This window comes from Camelus dromedarius, chromosome 9 (genome assembly GCF_036321535.1).
Source record: "Camelus dromedarius isolate mCamDro1 chromosome 9, mCamDro1.pat, whole genome shotgun sequence".
In the NCBI taxonomy this organism is placed as follows: domain Eukaryota; kingdom Metazoa; phylum Chordata; class Mammalia; order Artiodactyla; family Camelidae; genus Camelus; species Camelus dromedarius.
Window position 1 is genome coordinate 8,557,015 of NC_087444.1, and position 19,912 is coordinate 8,576,926.

Sequence of the window (19,912 nt, forward strand, 5' to 3'; positions counted from 1 at the left end):
GCTCTTTTCCTTTTTCTTGCAAGAGAAAATTTAGTCTCTATTTTAGAATTGCTAATGTATTTTCATCATGGAGAATAATTGGTTCACATGGCATAGTGCTTGTTTAGACACCTCAAAAACTAGAGTAATTTACTGTTTCTCCCTCCCTCCCTCCCTCCCTCCCTCTATCTCTCTTCCCCTATTGGAGTCAGAAAGCCTCGTTCTGTGACAAGCATAACTTTAGATCTTCCTTGCAAAAACATCCTTTTGGAGTGAAAATCAGGAAAGGTTTTAATTTTATAGCCTTGGAAGTGCTTTATTTTTCTGGGGGCAGAGAGAGGAGTTCCAGCACTGAGAGCAACGGAAGGGGTTAATATTGGACTTGGCTGGGTGTCAGCTAAACTTTTTTTCTGGCTCTGCTCCGAGTTTCCCCTTGAAGGGATTTCCCTCCCTCCGCCTCTGAGCCTCTGCAACAAGACCCTTTATAAAGAGCAGACTTTCTATCTCATTCCTCACTGAACCTCCCTGGCTCCAGGAGCTCAAGACTCTTCCCAGCCACTTTCAGGGGGACAGAAAGAAGGGTTTGGGGACCGTTATTTCCTCATCACAACAGCGACTTAAAATGCCTAGGAAGATGGTCGTGATCTTTGCAGCCTCAAGTACACTTTGGATGGTGTTTGCAGCTTGTAAGTTCTGCTCCTTGATCTGCTCCAAATGCTAGCATTCTATTTTACCCTGATTTTGGCTTTAGTCAGTTTTGCTCTGGTAGTGAAGAAAGGCACTAGGGTTTTTAAACGGTGGGAAAACCTAGTGGAACCTAACTTTTAATGTGCTATTGAACATTGCTATACACCACTGTCCTGTCACAGCTGGAGCTGCAAGCTGATGTTTTCTGGGTACCTTTTCTCCAAAGTCAGATGAGTAATTGGATTCTATCTCTAGTAAGTTCTATCTCTGTAGTTTCCAGTAGTTGATATGAGCTCGAACTTAGCTAGTCACAAAACAACTCGGATTAATGGGCATCACGGTCAGAAGTGAGAGTTCTCCTATGTGAAGATGATTTCAACACCTTTTGGCAGTGACTCCAATGCTGCCCTGCGTTGGTTTGAAGCAGTTTAGGAAAGAGACCAGCCGGATGGTATTCTGAGTGTTATATTAGAACAGAGAAGAGGGAGAGGAATACTGAATAAGCAGTGGTTAAGTTTGTTTTTCTCTTTTTGCCTTCACAGCTCAAGCTTTTAAAATTGAGACGTCCCCTGCCTCCAAAATTATTGCTCAGCTTGGTGACTCCATTTCAATGACTTGCAGCACAACACACTGTGAGTCCCCAGCTTTCTCGTGGGCAGCTCTCATGGACAGGCCGCTGAATGGGAAGGTGATAAACGAAGGGAACAGATCTACGCTGGTCACGAATCCTGTTAATTTGGAGAATGACTACTCTTATTTGTGCTTCGTGACTTGTGAGTCGAAGAAACGTCGAAGAGAATTCTCAGTGGAGATCTATTGTGAGTACTTTAGAGAATATTTGATTTTCTCTTAATTTTACTTTAAAATAAGTTTTTTTTAAAGGATAGTTTTAAAAGAAAACTTACAAAGAATATTGTCCAGATTTTTGGCTAGAGAACAAGTGCACCAAGAAAGCTAGAGACAGCTGAATCTGGCACTAGACAGAAGTCCAAATCCTGGCTTCTGTCCCAGCTCTGCCACAAACATGGTGACCATGGGTAAGACTCAGCTTCTCTGGGCTTTCCTTTTCTTAGTCATAAAGGAAAGATCTCTAAGATTTTTTTTTTCATTTTATTTTTTAAAATATACTTCTATTTGATTGTAGCCTTATATTTACTTGTCCACGTGCCTAAATGATTTATGAATTCCATCCTTCAGGGATTTTCCATTTATTTATTTTTATGCAATTTGGTGCTTAAAATTAGTTTAAAGATTAAGCAGGAGCTCTATCATTTAGCAATGGGCTTCTGTATAAAATTTTCCCCTTAGGCAGAAGAAAAATAGCTGCAAAAATTTCACTCATTTGACTTCGGCAGAGACAAATTTAGGTTTTGTTTTTGTTTTTGTTTGGTGCCATTAAGTCTTAATGTTCAATCACACCACCTTAAGGATATTTGAATTAGATGAATTAGATTTGCCTTGTGAATGGGGAATGAATATCTCTTTACCAGCCAGCCAAAATGTATCCCATTCCATTCTCAATCCAGCAAATAAAGTTAGCAACAGGAGTGGAAAAATGACCTAAAATAGATCACTTGCCTTCCTGTTACTGGTGACTGATCTTTCAAAAAACCTGGAATCCTTTATTTCTTTGTGAAGACCTCGTTTGATTATCTTATATTTGTGTTGGTTTTCTTCTGCTGTAGTGGAACCCAGCTTTGTCCAGTAACTTTAACTGATTCTTCAACAAGCCCATATGCTGCTAATGCTTCCCAAGAACCTGCCTGGCCGGCTGCTTTCAATTATGCTGGTTGTACATGCATAGTTTATGTCTGTGCAGCCCTCTGAGCTCCTTGAAAGGCCCCCTTATGTAAATACAGGGAGACGTAGGGAATTCTTATATTACCTGACAGCAAACTATGTGGATTACAGGCACATTTCTTACAGAATATGACAGACTCATTGGTGGAAAAATGAAAAATACTGTTTCTTCACATAGCAAAGCCTTTTCAGTTCCTTTGCCTTTCTTCATAAGTGCCAAATAGTTGAAGATTTCAAAGAGAGAAATGAAGCCGCTTCTGGCTTAAATTATCTTGCCTGAGATTTTTTTTTTTCAATAATGTCTGTCTCTCATTATGTTTAACAGTCCTGTCTCCTTCCCACATTTGATTGTAATATTCTTTAGAGTTAGGACCTTTGTATTCTGCTTATTTCACAGATTTGAATCAAGCCAGTGTATTACCATTGTGACGTTTTGCAATGAAAAGTAGCCTTGCAAAGGAGGCAATGGTTCTTCTGAACTAGTGTGTTCCCTTGTCACTAAAAAGTTCAAACAGAGCATTGGTTAGGACATTGAGTTAGGCATTTCTGGAGGCAAATCTGCCTCCCAGAATTTACAGCTTGCACAGGCATACCTTTCTGATGGATGAATTCCTGTCAGAGGCACCATTTTCAGAAGCCAGTTATTTAAAGTTGCTCTTTTCATTTCTTTGTGTATCTTGCCCAATGACTATTCTTTGCAATGACATTCTAAGCCTCAGGTTCCTTATCCGTAAAAAGAAATATACCTGCCCTGACTAAAATAAGACGATGTGATATGATATAATACACACCTGCAGTAGCCGTACAGAATAAGAGACATCCTGAGTTTAAATCCCAGCTTTACCTTTACTATCTGTGTGACCTTAGGAAAGTTACGCCAATGTGCTAAGTCTATGTTTTCATATCTGTGAAATGTGGTCTCTATTTCTTAGAGTTACTGTGCGAATAAAATAAAGTCATTTATGTTAAAATGAATAGCACAGTGATTGGCACATATAAGTATTTAATAAACATGAATATCTTCTCCCTTCTTTTACTCCAATAATATGCAACCCTTAGTACGTGCTGGATCCGAACTGAAGAACTCTCTCAAAGGTGATTCTCATTCTTGAACTCACCTAGAACCATGAAAGGCTATTTAAACAATTAATTCTGCTGTATTAATACTATATTCACAAAAATATTAGTCTTAGTTTATAGTACGTTAAGTCAGTAAGGGATCTTATACAGCATGAACAAAAAGGCCACTCACTGTATTCATTTGAACTTTGCAGCTTTCCCTAAGGACCCAGAGATTCATTTCAGTGGCCATCCAGAGCTTGGGAAGCCAGTCACTGTCACGTGTTTTGTCCCTGATGTTTACCCGTCTGATAAGCTGAGGATAGAATTACTGAAGGGCAACCAGTTCCTGAGTCAGAAGGAATTTCTGGACCCTGCGGATGTAAAGTCCCAGGAAACGAAGAGTTTGGAAGCAACTTTTACTCCTGCTGACGAGGATAATGGGACAGCTCTTGTTTGTCGAGCTACATTAAACGTTTATGAAATTGATTCTGAGCCTCAAGTAAGGGAGACTACGGAACAACTGCACATCTACGGTAAGTACTTATGTGATGGCTATAGGCATCTGGTCTCGGATGCATAGAGCAATAAACTGAGCAGCTAAAGTCAAGAAGAAACTCGTTTGTAGTTTTTACACTATTTTTATTCATTGAGAACATACTTGTCAACAGCATTATTTAAGAAGATGAGCACTGAATTGGGGTTGAGAAGACTTGAACTTGAGTTCTGGCTCCATTAACTGTGTGAACTTGGGTCACTTAATTTCTCAGTCTATCAAAGGGGGATAATAACACCACCTGGCTGGGTAGTAGGAGATGGGCTCAAGTGATACAACGTTTTTAAGCACATTTGGTAAACTCTTATAATATGCCTTGAAATATCAAGGCGCAGAGATTTCACAAGATGAGTGCTTACTCTGTGTGTGTGTGGTGTGTATGCTCACTTGCACACATGTGCGTGGAGTGGGAGAGAGGTATGCGGTTAGGCTGTCTCTGTGCTCCCCGAGACTACTGAGGGATTTGAGGCAATCTCGCAGCCTGGACTCTGTGCTCTGCGCTAGGCTAAAATGCTCTGGCCTGCTCTAGACACCATGCTTAAAAGGAGTATTGCCTTCGACTGCATGTTTAGCTGAAAGAGAAGGAGATGGAAAGGCTTTTATCAATATTTTGAGAAGAATACTCAAGATAGGAGGTATTTTTCCTGGAGAATAGAAAACTTGGAAACGAGAGCTATAATTAGGTATTTGAAAGACAGTCAGGTGGAAGAAGGATTTGATATATTCTTTAGCAGTAGAGGACTGAACCCTGACCACTGTGTAAAAGTTAGCTACAAAGAGGGAGATTTCAACTCAAAAGGGGGGAAAATGTTCTAATTATTAGAGCTGTCCAAAAATCAAATGCGCTGTGTTTACTGTAAGGTGGGGGATTGCCTCACACCATTAAGTGTTGAAGCTGACTTGCAAGAACACTTGGCAAAGATGCTAAGATGGAACCTTATCTGGAAGATCAAACCACATTACCCTAAGGGTCTTTTTAAATTTCTGGGTATCTATGGTCATCCAAAAACACCAAACATCAAAAAAACGAATTCAATCAAATTAGTCAGACACTAGATTGACTAATTTTTATGACTCAGCAATTCTTTATACAGTTTGGCAGAGTTAAGTCTGTCAAGTTTGTGAAGGCATGTAAATACAGTCTGTGAGAGAAATGCAACAGCCCTGTTGGATCAAGATGATGCTTCACGGTTACTAACACTGTGCCCTGCCTCCTCAGTCTCGCCCAAGGACACGGTTATATCTGTGAGTCCCTCCACAAGACTGCAAGAAGGTGACTCCGTGACGATGACATGCTCCAGTAGAGGTCTACCAGCGCCACAGATTTTCTGGAGAAAGAAATTAGACAATGGGGATCTACAGCTCCTTTCTGAGAATGCAACGCTCACTTTAATTGCTATGAGGATGGAAGATTCTGGAACTTATGTGTGTGAAGGAGTTAATAAGGTTGGGCAAGACAGAGAAGAGGTGACATTAATTGTTCAAGGTAAGTGGAATGTGAAAAAGGCACAGTAAAGGTGCCATCATTCAGATTTGAGCAATCGTGAAATATCTTCAATGCCAAAATTATTTCGTTAAGTTTTATTGATGAACCATCTGATTGTCATGTACTTTAGCACAATTATGCATTCATCTCACTCATTCTTCTTGGCAATCTTTGCTGCCAGAGCTTCCATGGCTCTGCTTTTCCACTTCTTTTCCCTTTCTCATCATTCTTTCACGGCCTCATTCCTTGGCTTTCTCTCTTCCTTCTACCCCTTGAATACTAGTATTCTCGGGTCACCACGTCTGGTCCTCCTCTCAGCTCTCTCTGGACTCCCTGAGATGTGAACTGTGTTATATGCTGTTTATTCTGAAATCCATGTTCCTATTCCATATCACCAAAACCTGTCAGTTCTACCTCAAAATGATCCCTAGGGTCTGACCTCTTTTCTTCAACCCTTTTGCCATTGCCTTGGTTTGTCACCTCTCATTTGGATTCCTGAAAGATGCCTTAAGTATCATCATTTATTGAACACCAGCTCTATTCCAGGCACTTTACATATGTTACCTGTAATCTTCAAGAAATAGCCAAAGAGTGAGTACTTTACATCCGTTTTACAGATGAGAGAATAGTGTCTCATAGAGACTAATAATGGCCTCCACTGTTTGTGCATCTAATATTTGCCAGGAATTCTACTTTCCACTTTATAAATGTTATCTCTTTAGTCTTTCTCACAACCTTGTGAGGTGAAAAAAAAATTCAAGCTCAGCCTGGCTCAGTCTGCCAAGAGTCACACAGCCCATTAGTGGTATTTGCTGTGATTGTTACATAAGCCCATTTAAATCCAAAACTCCATGATTTTTCAACTATAGCTAATTGTCTTTAAATGATCACTCTGCTATCATTCTGTCCCCCAACATAATCCTATGCACTGCTACCAGAGTTATCTACCTTAAACAAAAACGGTGCACATTTTATATGACTTCAGCCAAACAGTAACTGCATGTAAATTAAAATTCACATTTCTTAACATAGTTGCATGAAACTCCTCACAGTCTAGTCAGAGACTACCTTTGCAGCTTTGTTGCTGTCCCTGTGCCTCTGTTTATGCTGTTCCTTCTGCTTGGCGTGTCCTTTTCCTTCCTTCACCTGGCAAAGGCTCAGCCATCCTTCAAGATCAGGCTGACACCAGCCTCCCCATTGCAGAGTGTGTCAGGCAAAGCTGGTTGCTGATTCCTTCAGTACATTTAACACTTCTTATGAACATGTAGGCACTTTTGCTCAGTTTACCATGTATTAATTAAGAGCCTTTGTCCAAGAATCCAAGAATTGTGATTGGTGTTGGAGGTCCAGACATAAAAAGTTATGGTGATTGTCCTGGAGGAATTTCCAATCTAAAGGAGAGAGATACATCAGTAAATAGATAAATTAAACATTCTTTATTAAGAGCCAAAATAAGATACCTATTTAAGTGTGTCTTTCCATTAATTAAACTGTAAGTTTTTTAAACATAGGGACTTATGGGGTGTAAGGGACTATGTGTGTGCGCATGACTTAATATTTGGTTGCCTGCCATTAATAGGTGTTTAGTAGATACTGAATGAGTAAATTGTACACGTGGGCAAAACAAAGTTTGAAAATACGAAAACACGGAGTTTAAGCTTGGCTATAGCCAAAAAGATAAAATTCAAACTCATTATCAGTAGATGAACCGGTTGGATGTCAGGGTAGCGTTCTTAAGAAACCAGGAAGAACATGACACTAATAAAACCACGTGAAGCTACTCGTCCGTTCTGGAGTAGCTCTACCCCACAATAAGCTGTGTTGCATTTCAATGTGAAAAGAAGGTGTGCTGTGGGGGCAGGCAGTGTGGTTTCGTGTTTTGCATCACAGGACGCTCACAACCGTCAGTACTAGAGAGAGGACTGAATGTTCAGTGGGGCTTTCAGTCAGCTCAGAGATGCTCCCTCAGGAGCCACAGGTCCACATGGCAGAGATGACGCCCCTGTAAAGAATGCTCTGAGACCCATCCACGGGCAGGAAGTTGATCTGTCTTTAAAGTTCTCCATTCTCGCCCTAACGTTTAAGGAATTCAGAAACTCTGGTTATAGTTCTGAATCATCTTTCTCTTTCAAAATCTGAGAGCACATTAGTTTATAAGGAAATTTGAGGAAAACATTCTTTGTAAGATACTATAATGTCCCAATTAGACAAACCAAACTGAGAGAAAAAAACTTTTGGTACAGATGACAACCCTGCACAATGTAATGTGTTTGGATTATTTACATACTGAGCTTTCTTCTCTCACCAGCCTGCTATTTACAAGGGCCATTTTTGGTGATTTTTCTGTGGAGTCTCATCTGTCACTTTCAGAGTTGCCCAAACGCTCCCAGTTGCGTCAGGGGAACAGAGTCAAGAGTCGGAATTCCCTTTCTCACCTGACAGCAGCCATCACAAAGCAGCCTGGGTGCCCAGCACGGATGGCACTGGCAGCCAAAGAGCTTCCCTGGATATTTGAGACTTAGGAGTTTGCCCTGGCATCTCAAATTAACTGCGAAGTATTTTTATAATGTGTCAAACAAATTTAAGAGGTGGCTTGCATATCACTTTAATGTTGAGGTTTTGACTTGCTTTGAGTGTGATTCTGTGCGACTTTCAATGGTGTAACTTTATACTGTTGATGCAGAAGCTCTAAGTGCTGGTCCATTATGGGTATTGCTTCTAATCAGAAGACGTATTTTTATAGCGTTTTCCAGTACTTCTCTGAGATTTTGTTTTATCGCCCCATGAGGATGACCTGATTTAGTTGTTCCAGCCGTGGAAGAGCTGGGATTTTGAATCAGACCCACCTGGCTTCAAGTTTTCATTTTTGCTCCTTGCAAGCTGGGTAAAGTTATTTAGCATTTCTGAGCCTAAATTTCCTCAAGAAGAAAGAGGAGGAAGGGGAGGAGAAAGGGATGGAGGAGGAAAAGCAGAGAAGCACAAGGAGAAAGTGAAAGTGGAGGAGAAGAATTAGTGGTACCAGGGCATGAAGTTGAGAAGGTGAAGCGAGATAATGGATGCAAAGTGGTTTACACAATGCTTGACACGCCAGAGCCTCTCAAATGTCTGAGCTGCTGTGCACCATTACAGGGATTTGATGAACTACACCTGGGTGGAGATTGAATTCTTGTTATGAAAAGTTGCCAGTCTTGGTCTTGACAAAGTTTTATCCTCATTCTTTCTGTTGAATGAACCGATCAATGCCCTCTTGTGGGTTTGTTCTTAAAAGATGTGGTTTCAATCCTGATGGTCCCAAGGTGGAAAGGAGTAATTTATTCTCAGCACAGATGTTAGCCAAAAGGAGATCAGAAAAAAAGACCATATATTGGACTGTGGTGAAAGAAGAGAACCTTATGTGCTTTTCGTCTTGTCCTCTTCCCCCCAGAGAAAATGTTTACTGTAGAGATCTCTCCTGGACCCTGGGTCGCTGCTCAGATTGGTGACTTGGTCGTGTTGACATGTATTGTCACGGGCTGTGAGTCCCCATCTTTCTCTTGGAGAACCCAGCTAGACAGCCCCCTGAGCGGGAATGTGAACACCGAGGGATCCAGATCCACGCTGACCCTGAGCCCTGTGAGTCTTGAGCACGAACATTCTTACCAGTGTGCCGTGACATGTGGGCATGATAAGGAACTGGAAAGGAAAACCCAAGTGAAACTCTACTGTAAGTGGTTTTCGGAATCATTTACTGTTTTCTCTTTGATGTTGTCGTTCTCAGTTCCATTGGAAGAAATAGAATGCAAGTCTGTTATACACACAAGATCCCTGCGTTTAGAAGGGGAAATTAGCATTGTGAGTGGTTCCTGAATCTCTGAAGCAGAATTTTTGATGTGGCTTAAATCTTAAGTATGTATTAAACATGTCCCCAGCACCCCCAGTCCTCAGTTTGTATCTTGTCAATTCTCTGGAATCACGCACTTGGACACACTCCATGCTCCCTGCTTCCCACCCACCTCTGTGTGTATATGGGGTCTACAGAGGGGGTTGTGAGCAAGGAGGGGTGGTGGTCAGAGCCTGTTCAGATGATGGGGTGGAGTGACTGCTGCTCAATTATTCAAACTGTGGGTGAGGCACAACCTACTGTTTTGAAGGTAATTAGCATTTGAAAGCTGATTAGCAGGATGGAAAATTGAGGCAACAGGGAGCAGGAAAAAGCCAAAAATGAGTACAGGGAGTTAGATTGGTCATCAGGGATGCTCAGTGGCAGGAGCTCAGTGAAAAGCAGAAGCAGGAGATTGCACTAGACTGTGATACTGACTTACACCGCATACGTACACTGCACTTCTTCTGGCTGTTCTTGTCACCTCAACAAAAATCCTTTACAACCTCAAATCTCTATAAGCTGACTTTGCTGGAGTTCCTCAGTTTATTATGAACAAGGGACAAAATGTACAAAAGGGTCATAAAGTTATTCTTTGGGAGGGTTTTTCTGCCTCGTTTTATTCAGCAGAATTCAAGAGAACAATTGTAGAGATTTTCCACCAGAAATCCTGCCCAAACTTGTGTTACTCTCAGGATTTTGTTCAGAATGAGTTAGAGTCTGTCTGTAAAGGGATTTGAATCTCTCAAAAGAAGGGTAAATTTATTGTGATATCCTATTACCAAGAGTCCAGGATCTGCTGATGCAAGCGCATTCCCAACAGCAATGAGAAGCAGCAGTGACGCCTTCCTGTAACATGGAAACGTTAGAGAATGTATCGCTGCAACAACATTTAGCTTAAGGGAAAAAAATTAGCATTGCTTTTGCTCTTGGTAACCAGTTTAATCTCCTTTTTATTGGTTTGCGTAAGAAGCGTTATAAATATTATTTAGAATCTAAGTCTCTTATAGTTTTTGTCTTAACTCAAGTATTATTTGAGGAATATATAAAACTTTATGCCTGAACTTGGCCATTAGAAATTAGAATGTTTAAATTGAGAATTACCCTTGGGTCTTATGTGAGATGAGGCTGCATGACTCTGTGAAACCAAGCCTGGGCTCTAAGCCCAAAGAAATACGAATTCTGATCTTGGCTCAGTGACTTATTAGATATGATACTAAATGGCAGACTCTTAGTCTCTGCTAAGTTTTGTAAGTTTTCCTAGCAGTGAAATACGTTCTCTGTAAGTTTTTCTAGCTGTAGAATAAGTTAATACTCATTTGATGAGGCTGTTTTGAAGACTGAGATAATGAATTTTAAGGGACTAGCACATGGTAAATATTCAATACATCATGGCAAATATTTAAAACATTTAAAATGTGGAGTTACTGAACAAAATGGTGGAAGTGTGTGTGTCCTTCGAAAAGATCGGTCCATAGCTGTCAGCAAGACTGCGTCACTCAGAAGAAAAGAATAAGAATTACATTTATTATTTAAAGATTTGATGTACTAGGTGGTTTTTGTTCCAAACATTTTTTATATTTAATATCATAAACACTTACACTTACTGTTGTTATTTATATGTTGGTGATCATTCTGTCCCAGGTGAGTTGAACCCTTCATTTTGAGACCTTTGCATTTGATAGGAATTAGTTCTGTTTTCCCTTGAATGCCTCATATAAACATTGTTTTTGCTTGATCTTTGCAGTATTCCCTAGAAACCTAGAAATTGAGATGAGTGGTCTGTTCGTGAGTGGAAAGCCCGTCACTGTAAGATGCCAAGTTCCTGATGTATATTCTTTTGATCGACTGGAAATTGAATTGCTTAAGGGGGAGAGTATTATGAAGAATAAGACCTTTCTGAGAGATGTAGATACAAAATCCCTAGAGACGAAGAGTTTGGAAATGACCTTCATCCCCACCACTGAAGATACTGGAAAAGTTCTTGTTTGTCAGGCTAAGTTATCTATTGATGAAATGGAATTCGAACTCAAACAAAAGCAGAATACACAGACACTTTATGTTAATGGTAAGTCCATGTGTGATGGAACCACAATTTAATATGGATTTTAATTTTTTTTAATTCAATTCAATTCTATTCTATTGTTTTGGGGCGGGGGAGATGATGAAGTTTATTAGTTTATTTTTAGAGGAGATAATGGGGATTGAACCCAGGACCTCACGCATGCTAAGGGTGCACTCTACCACTTGAGTTAACCCTTCCCCTAATATGGATTTTTAAATCATGGTTGCCAGGCAATAGTTGACATGAGGTTCATAGTTATAACTTTTGTGAAAAAAATAGGTGAAAAGAAACTTCAAAATAATGATTGTTGGAACAAACCACCCCCAACACTTAAAACAACCGTTTATTTGCTTATGAGTCTGAGCTGACCATTTAGGAAGAGGTCAGATGGGCAGTTTGCTCAATACGGTATCAGATGACCTCACTCACGCATTTTCAGTCCGTTGGCAGGTCAGTGGGGGACGGTCCCAGGTGGCCTCACTCAGTGTCTGGGGCCTCCTCTGGGGTATGTGGGTCTTCCTTTCCCCATGTGGTATCTCTCAAGGAAGGTAGCCTAGGTTTAGTCACCAGAGCACAGTGTTTGAAGAGGGTGGTAGTGGAAGATACCTCTTAGGGCCTGGGCTTGGAAGCTGTACAGTGTTACTTCTTCTGGGATATATCAGAGTTTGTCTCAAGGCCAGCTAGATTCAAGAGGTGGAGAAGTAGACTCCACCTTTCCAAAGGAGATTCATGTAGTTCATGATCATGTTTCATGTAACATAAACGTCGATGTACACTACCACAACCATCCATTCTTTGTAGCAAGAGCACTTCTATAGAATATAAGTTCTATAGAAAGGAAATAACTCCATTAGAAAATATTCATAATGTGTCTGTATTCTACTCCCCCATTCTGCATCTGCCAAGTAAATGAGGACAGAAGCCTCCTGCCGTAAAGTTATCAAAGTTTATAAACTGCTCCAATCCACTAAATCCATAGCCCAGCTTGGCAACACTATTAAAACTCTTTGAAGCTCAGGGTATAAGGGTCAAGCTAACAGGTGTCCCTCCCTTTTCAGTTGCTCCCCAGGTTACAGCCATCTTGGTCAGCCCCTCCTCCGTCCTGGAGGAAGGCGGTTCTGTGAACATGACATGCTCTAGCGATGGACTTCCAGCTCCAAAAACCCTGTGGAGCAAGCAGCTAAATAATGGGGATCTCCAGCCTCTTTCTGAGAATACAACTCTCACCTTAACGTCCACAAAAATGGAAGATTCTGGTATTTATGTGTGTGAAGGAATTAACCAGGCTGGAATAAGCAGAAAAGAAGTTGAATTAATTATCCAAGGTGAGCTAAGTGATTAAATGAGTAATTATTGCTAGTTGTATTTTGGTTGTGTTACTGGTTTTGAGTAAAGTCCTCTTTGAAAACAAAATTCTTACTAAAAAAAGGTATTTAGAGTTCTGAAGAGCTCATGTTGTTCCTACGCGTGGAAAACTCCTGGCATAGTAATTTCTCATGACCCCTTCCAAGTCACTTACCCTAAAATTCTCTTAACCTCAAATGGAATGCTAGCTCCAGGAACTGTGCCAAGAGTTCCAGTTACACCTTTGGGGCAATGATTATGGTGTTGAAATAAGGACAGGGACAAGTATATATGTATTTGGAAATCACTTAAGATGAAAGTCACCCTATCGAGCTGAATTAAACTCTGAGTGGTAATCTCACAAGATGCCTGCTAATATTTGCTTAGAAACCTAAGAAGGCACTTAAGCCTTCTATAAATTCTGAGATTAAGAGTAGCAGAGACCATGCCCTCTGGTTCACCAGCTTAATGGCATAAAACCACTAGGGTAGATTAAGTTAGCAGATCCTGACCCATTTTCTCCAGGATGGAGAGGTAAGACAGAACTCCTACTTGACAGGTTGAAACTGTAGGAGTTTGGGGCAGAAACGTGTGGTGATCAGTTTGAATTCCCCTTATACTTTCCCTTCTGGGGTTCAAGGTCCATTTCTTCACTAGGGCTGTTAGCTCCTCTCTTACACCTCAGTATTATTTCCACTAAGGTATTAGTGACTTTCTTGTTACCTCATATCAATGGTAACTTGTATTTTATTGGGAGGACTTTGGAAGGGCAATGCACTACTTAAAGGAAAGCCCATAGGATGGATGTCATGGTACTGTAGCTCTGGCTGGGCAAGAATATCAAATCAAGTCACAAAACAGATAAACTTAGAGGCAATCTCACTTATAAAATGGTAATATGGTAGCTCCTTCCATGAGTTGTGTATTAACAAGATGTTGGTGTCAAATACTTAGCCCAGTGCCCAGCATTTAGTGACTGGTATTGTTGTTGTTAAGGATAGTAAGACCTATCTCTGCACAGCTTAATTTCTTGATCTGGGATCAAGATCAAAACTCAGAGATCTGCAAAGGACTTTATACTTAGAGAAATATTTGCACAACAGTGTGACCAAAGAAAAAGTTCTTTTCCACATTTGAAATCCATAGCTGTTTTTGAACACCTATTCTTGGGCTAGGCTGGGTAAAGAATTAGATTAAGAGACATGAGAAGCATAAGAGGTGTCTTCTTTTATTAAAAGCAAGATCATTTACAACAATCCAGGAAAGCCCTGACTTCTTTTATTGTGCCTCTAAACAGTTCATTCAAACAGTAAGCACAAATAGCGTCTTGACAGCTATTGTTACTGTCATTAAATTAATATCAAATTGGTTTATATTTCACTCAATCAGAGGTGTCTTTAAATTCTCTCTACAGTTGCTCCAAAAGATATACAACTTACAGCTTTTCCTTCTGAGAGTGTCAGAGAAGGAGACACGGTCATTATCTCTTGTACGTGTGGAAATGCTCCCCAGACTTTGATAATCCTGAAGAAAAAAGCAGAGACGGGTGACACACTGCTGAAGTCTACAGATGGCGCATATACCATTCACAAGGCCCAGTTACAGGATGCGGGAGTATATGAGTGTGAATCTAAAAATGAAGTTGGCTTTCAGTTAAGAAGTATAACGCTTAATGTTAAAGGTTAGTTACTTTGTGTTGTTGTTGTTGTTGTTGTTGTTTTTATGATAGGGCAGAGATTTGGTGGATTGTAAAGAATTTCAAGGATTGGATGAATGAGTTGGCAAAATGGAGTTGAATTCCATGTTGATTATAGTCATTTCTTAGTGTTTCCTAGAATAATCATGCACAGCTGCTCTAGCCTGCAGGGTAGGAAGTTGACATTAATCATTGATCAGTGCAGAATTCTCATTTGTTTTTTTAAACATTGACAATTCATCACTGGTCTCTGAGGCCTTGCATTTCTTAAGCATTTAAATATATTTTCAAAACATTTCCCTGGAGGTTACAAGGAAACTAAAGATGTAGAATGGGCACATGGAAAAAGAAAGGTTCTCTCCAGACCCTTTTCCTTCCTACCAATGTCTGAATGTGGAGTAACTGAGTATTTTCTGGATTGACTCTTTTCAGGATAATGATTGTGGTAATGATCTTAATGTTGAACAACATAAAGGAATCTCTTGACTATGGAACTGCCTCCTTAGAAAATCCAAGCCCCTTGTCCATCCGACCCTTCTCTGATGGGGGGGGGGACAATGGTCCCAGCAAAGAAATTCTAGGGGCCACTTAATCTCCTAATCACTCTTGTGAATTCATAGTAGGATCTGTTGATTTTATCAGTGGAAGCAGAATTTGTCAGCCTTTACTATTCAGTCTCCCACTCCATGAGTGCTAATGAGCTCCCATTGAGTATTGGAAGGCAAACTTGGAGTGAACAAGACTGCGAACAAATGCCAACTCTTAAGAGCCTCTGGAGGTTGGCTCTCAGAGTTCACAGCCATTCATCAGTGTAAAGAAAATTTAAACCTAGTCAGAAAATGGTTAAAAATTTTACTCATCTGGCCAAAGTTCTCAAGATTACAAGCCTTATCATATGTTTTTTTAAAATTTTTTTAAAAAATTGAAATATAGTCAGTTACAATGTGTCAATTTCTGATGTACACATAATGTCCCATTCATGCATATATATATACCACAATGAGGTATCACTGAATACCATGTTTTCTGTCTTCATAGTACCTCCTCAAAAGATGACAATATCAATAGTTTCCTCTAGAATGTTAAAGGGGAAAGTATGGCGATTACATGTAAAACTTTTTCATCCACCTGCAGTGATTATCCTGAAAAAAGCTGATCTAGCCAATGAAGTTACTATGTGTTCAAAGAATGGAATATTTACTTTGTGTCATGTCATGCAACATGACACAGGGGGATATGTAATCAGTGCCTCCAATGGGGTTGGCGATGATTCTGGATGGATTGAGATGTCAGTTATGAGTAGTCTGAAATTCATTTATTCTTATTTTCTTTAATCCTCAGTACCACCTTTAAGCCTAGCCGCAGGAACTTGGACTCCTAACATTTTTAAAATTCTATTTCTAGTCAATGATTCCTTTTTAAAGATGTATCAAATCTTCTTCTCCAGCTGTGTAACTCTCTCATACAATTGTTGTCTTTTCTAATTGCTTTATTAAGTTAGTAACTTACATATTTGCCTTTTTTCACTCATTGCTTAAATAAAAAATTAAAGCTCATTTGGCACTCAGCTAGAAATTCAGACCCCCAAAATAAATGTGGTTTAAAATAACTACAAATGAATGGAGTCAAAAATTTGACTTTTCTTCCTGGGAATTTTTGAATTAGTCATCTTTTGAATTTAGCTAAGTTTTAAAATTAATTTTGTTTCATTTTGTTTGACAAACACTTTTGCTTGAATGTATTCCAATGGTAGAAATGGTTGGGAGTCTTTAAGATTTTCAGTGTTTATACAGCTAATAGAAAATTGTATTTGGAGGTTGCCCTGGCAACCAACTCAGCAGCCAATTTGTATTTTACTGCAGATGCCTGAGGGGAAAACCAAAGGCAAAAGATAATATTTGTTAAATTGGAAAGAAAACAATAGGGGCAGAAATACCATTGCCCAGCAAGTCATCAATATTGATGTCTCACCATAATTATGATAATGGATATTCCATTAAAATATTACCCTTATACTCTGACAAAGGAGAAAGGAAAGCAGAAAAATAAAGCAATTGTCATTATGTTTATGGTGAAGTATTTTTAATTTCAATAATTCAAAAAAAAAAAAAAAAAAAGGACTTCCCATCATCTGACCCTAGTGATTCTTTCTTTCTTGGTTGACATCCAGTAATTAGAAACATCTAGAGAGAAAGCAATGATTACCACAGTCAAGTGCCTCATTTCTTCCAGAACTGAGACAATATATGTGCCACTTGAAGAAACGGAATACTTGTGAGGTCGTACAATGCTGTGCAAACACAAATGCAAATAGAGATGAATCTTCAATAAATACCAGGCTATCTTCATCAGATGTTTTTCAAGTTAAGATGTTAAACAGTATTGCAGCTGTCAGATGATTTTTAGTAGACTAGATAGAGTACTAATTTTAGTTTTTGTATACCAATAACTTCTGTACCCAATTTACAACTAAGTGACAAAATGACAGGATGTAGAAAGAAAAAAATGTATTACTATTAAAAAAATATTTATTGGGTGCAAGCAACTTCAAGCAGTGAGTCAGGTACTGGCTATTCAGTGGTGAATCAAAAAGAAAATAGATATGTGTCCTTGTGTAATTTATAGACTGAAGGAAGAAACCAATGTTAATAGATAATCATACAAACAAATGTTTATAAGCTGTGATAAGAGCTATGGAGGGAAAATGTAGTGGGTTATAAAAGTTCCTAATTTAGGCTGGGGGAGATGTGGGTCAGAGAATGCTTCTCTGAGTAACATTTAAGCTAAAATATAATGCTATCCAAAGAATTTCATATTATCAAGCAATGATATAAATGCTGAAGAGGAATAAGATATATTAAAATGCCCTACTTCAGAAATACAAAATGGAAAGTTTTCCATCTATCCCTGAAAAAAGTCATCAGCAAGAATCCTTTCTCTTATTATCTTATGGAGTGTTTGACTATAATGGTTACACTCGAGGTGTTACAAGGATTTTCCTGGAGAACTGGTTAGTTATTTTAATCCATAGTGATCAGAGCCCTAGTTCTTTAGTAGAGATTTATATTTCCCAAAGCAAACACTCCTCTCCAAATTCTTTCTCCTGTAAATGAGCTCTAAAAAGCTGTGTCCTTCTTTCCATTCTGCAATGGAACCTGAACTTCTTTGAATCCAAGTTTGCAAAAGTCAACAGCTGTCATCTTTAGATCCATCTTGACCATAGCAACTGCGAACTGATGATTTGGATAATTCAAAGAAATATGCATTTTGGGTCCTTCTCACTGCTTTGATTCATTTCTCTTTAGAGAACTAGTTGTACTGTTAAAACATGTCACTATTAGTATTAAATGATTTCTTTTTGTACTAGACATTAATTGTGTCCATTTTGTTATTTTTCAGAAAGAGAAAGTAGCAAGGACTATTTTTCTCCGGAACTTCTCGTGCTCTATTGTGCATCCTCCTTAGTAATACCTGCCACTGGAATGATTATTTACTTTGCCAGAAGAGCAAACATGAGAGGGTCATACAGCCTTGTATAAGCACAGAAATCAAAAGTGTAGCTAACATTTGAAATGTTCAACCAGAGACACTAGCCATCAAATCAAATCCTCAAGGCTGCTCATCATTCCACAAGGAACATAACAAACTGGGAGTCCAGACGTCTTTGAATGTAGTGAACTCTTGGAAAGAAATGGTTGCCTGTGCCCCTTGCTGTGAGCAAGAAGCCAAAGGAAAGTTTCTGCCTAAAAAAATAAACGCTACCATTGAGATGTGATGACTGGAGTAGTTTCTTGATGTGTATATATGATAACATGATTTGTATATATGTAAAATAAAATTATCCCATAGCAACATTGCTTGGAGTATCAGCACTCTGTACTCACATTTCTAAAATTATTAGAGTGTTGCTTGGAATGATTGTTATAACTTAATGCATCTTAATATTGACTGGCAGCTGAACTATGTCATCTTTTTAATATTTTATTTCCTTTAACAAAATTTCTTTCCTATAACGTTCATGGACAACAATGTTTTGTAAAGATGCCAAATGATAAACCAAGAGGGCACTGGGTTGACTTTCAGGTACTAAACGCTTCAGCCTATGGTGTAATGGTTGATTGGATTTCTCTGGATGGTACTGACATGGTACGGAGATGTTTTATCATGTTCTTTGTTCATCAGACTCTTGTGTAACTTTCCCAATATGGTCTAAAAATGCAACTTCTTTTGATTTCCTTTGTAAATGCTTAAGATTTTTTTTGTATAGTAAAATGATAATTTCTGGAATTAAAAGAGTTGTGTGTTTATTTATTATAAATTGCCTCCTTTAATCATGTTGCAGCTCATTTTGAAATGCCAATTTCCAAGATGGAGGAGTTCAAACCCATAGAAATAATAAGCAGACACTTCAAGTGTGGTTCTCAGATTACTTTTATCAGAATCACCATAAGAACTTGAAAAACATTCATCTTTCTTGGGTTCATCCTAACTTACTGAATTGAAATAATTGGTTATGTTTTAAAGATATTTGAAAACTAAGAAAAAAAATTTATGTTTAACTATATATTTACCATTCCCAGCACTCATCATTTTTTAGTGTAGATTCAGATTTTCCTCTGCCATCATTTCCCTTCTGTTTAAAAACCTTACTTTAATATTTCTTATTGTACATACATGTTTGCTGATGATGAATTCTCTACTGAGAAAGTCTCTCACTCTCTTGATTTTTTTTTTTGTTTTTTGGTCTTTCATTTTGAAAGACAGTTTTATTGGTAGAGGATTCTAGGTTGACAGGTTTCTTTTTTAGTTCTTTAGAAATGTTTCATTGTCTTCTAAATCTGCTTATCCTTGTTCTTTTAATGTAATATCTTTTTTTTTTTTAATCTCTGGTTACTTCTAGGATATTTTTATGACTGACTTTAAGAAATTTGATTGTGTTATGCCCTCATAGTTTTCTTTATAATTTTTTTTGTGTTTGAGGTTTGTTAAGATTCTTGGATCTGTTAGTTTAGTTTTCCTTAAATTTGGAAAAATTTCAACTGTTATTTCTTCAGAAGTTTTTTCTGTACCACCAACCCCTCCCCTTTTGTAGACTCCAGTCACAGATCTAGAAGTGTTCCTGGTATTGTCCCACAGTTAACCGGTGCTCTGCTTACTTGTTCCAGCTTTTTTTCATTTTGAATGGTTTTAATTGCTATATTTTCTAGTTCACTTGTCTTTTCTTCTACATTGTTTAATCTGCTGTTAATCACATCTTGTGTGTATGTGTGTGTGTGCTTCTAAATCCCAGACATTGTAGTCTTCATGACCGGTATTTCTTCTTGGGCCTTCACTCACCATGCTCAAGCTTTCCTTCACCTTCTTGAGTGTATTGAATATCA

The 19,912-nt window shown here is 38.8% G+C and overlaps 1 protein-coding gene across 1 annotated transcript; it reads left to right on the forward strand.

Annotated features, from left to right (window-relative positions):
* The first annotated feature begins 426 nt into the window (after positions 1 to 426).
* Positions 427 to 18,824, forward strand: VCAM1 (vascular cell adhesion molecule 1). Its single transcript, XM_010975136.3, has 9 exons — positions 427 to 665; positions 1,209 to 1,484; positions 3,741 to 4,061; positions 5,301 to 5,567; positions 8,992 to 9,270; positions 11,174 to 11,494; positions 12,550 to 12,816; positions 14,250 to 14,516; positions 17,931 to 18,824. The coding sequence occupies exons 1-9, from the start codon at positions 602 to 604 to the stop codon at positions 18,068 to 18,070; spliced, it is 2,202 nt and encodes a 733-aa protein (XP_010973438.2). The 5' UTR covers positions 427 to 601; the 3' UTR covers positions 18,071 to 18,824.
* The last annotated feature ends 1,088 nt before the right edge of the window (positions 18,825 to 19,912 follow it).

Bases quoted from the DNA above. Each gene is read 5' to 3' on its own strand.
- VCAM1 (XM_010975136.3), top strand. From the start codon at position 602: ATGCCTAGGAAGATGGTCGTGATCTTTGCAGCCTCAAGTACACTTTGG. The intron at 1,485-3,740 runs GTGAGTACTTTA...TGAACTTTGCAG, and splicing joins ATTCTCAGTGGAGATCTATT to CTTTCCCTAAGGACCCAGAG. The intron at 4,062-5,300 runs GTAAGTACTTAT...CTGCCTCCTCAG, and splicing joins GGAACAACTGCACATCTACG to TCTCGCCCAAGGACACGGTT.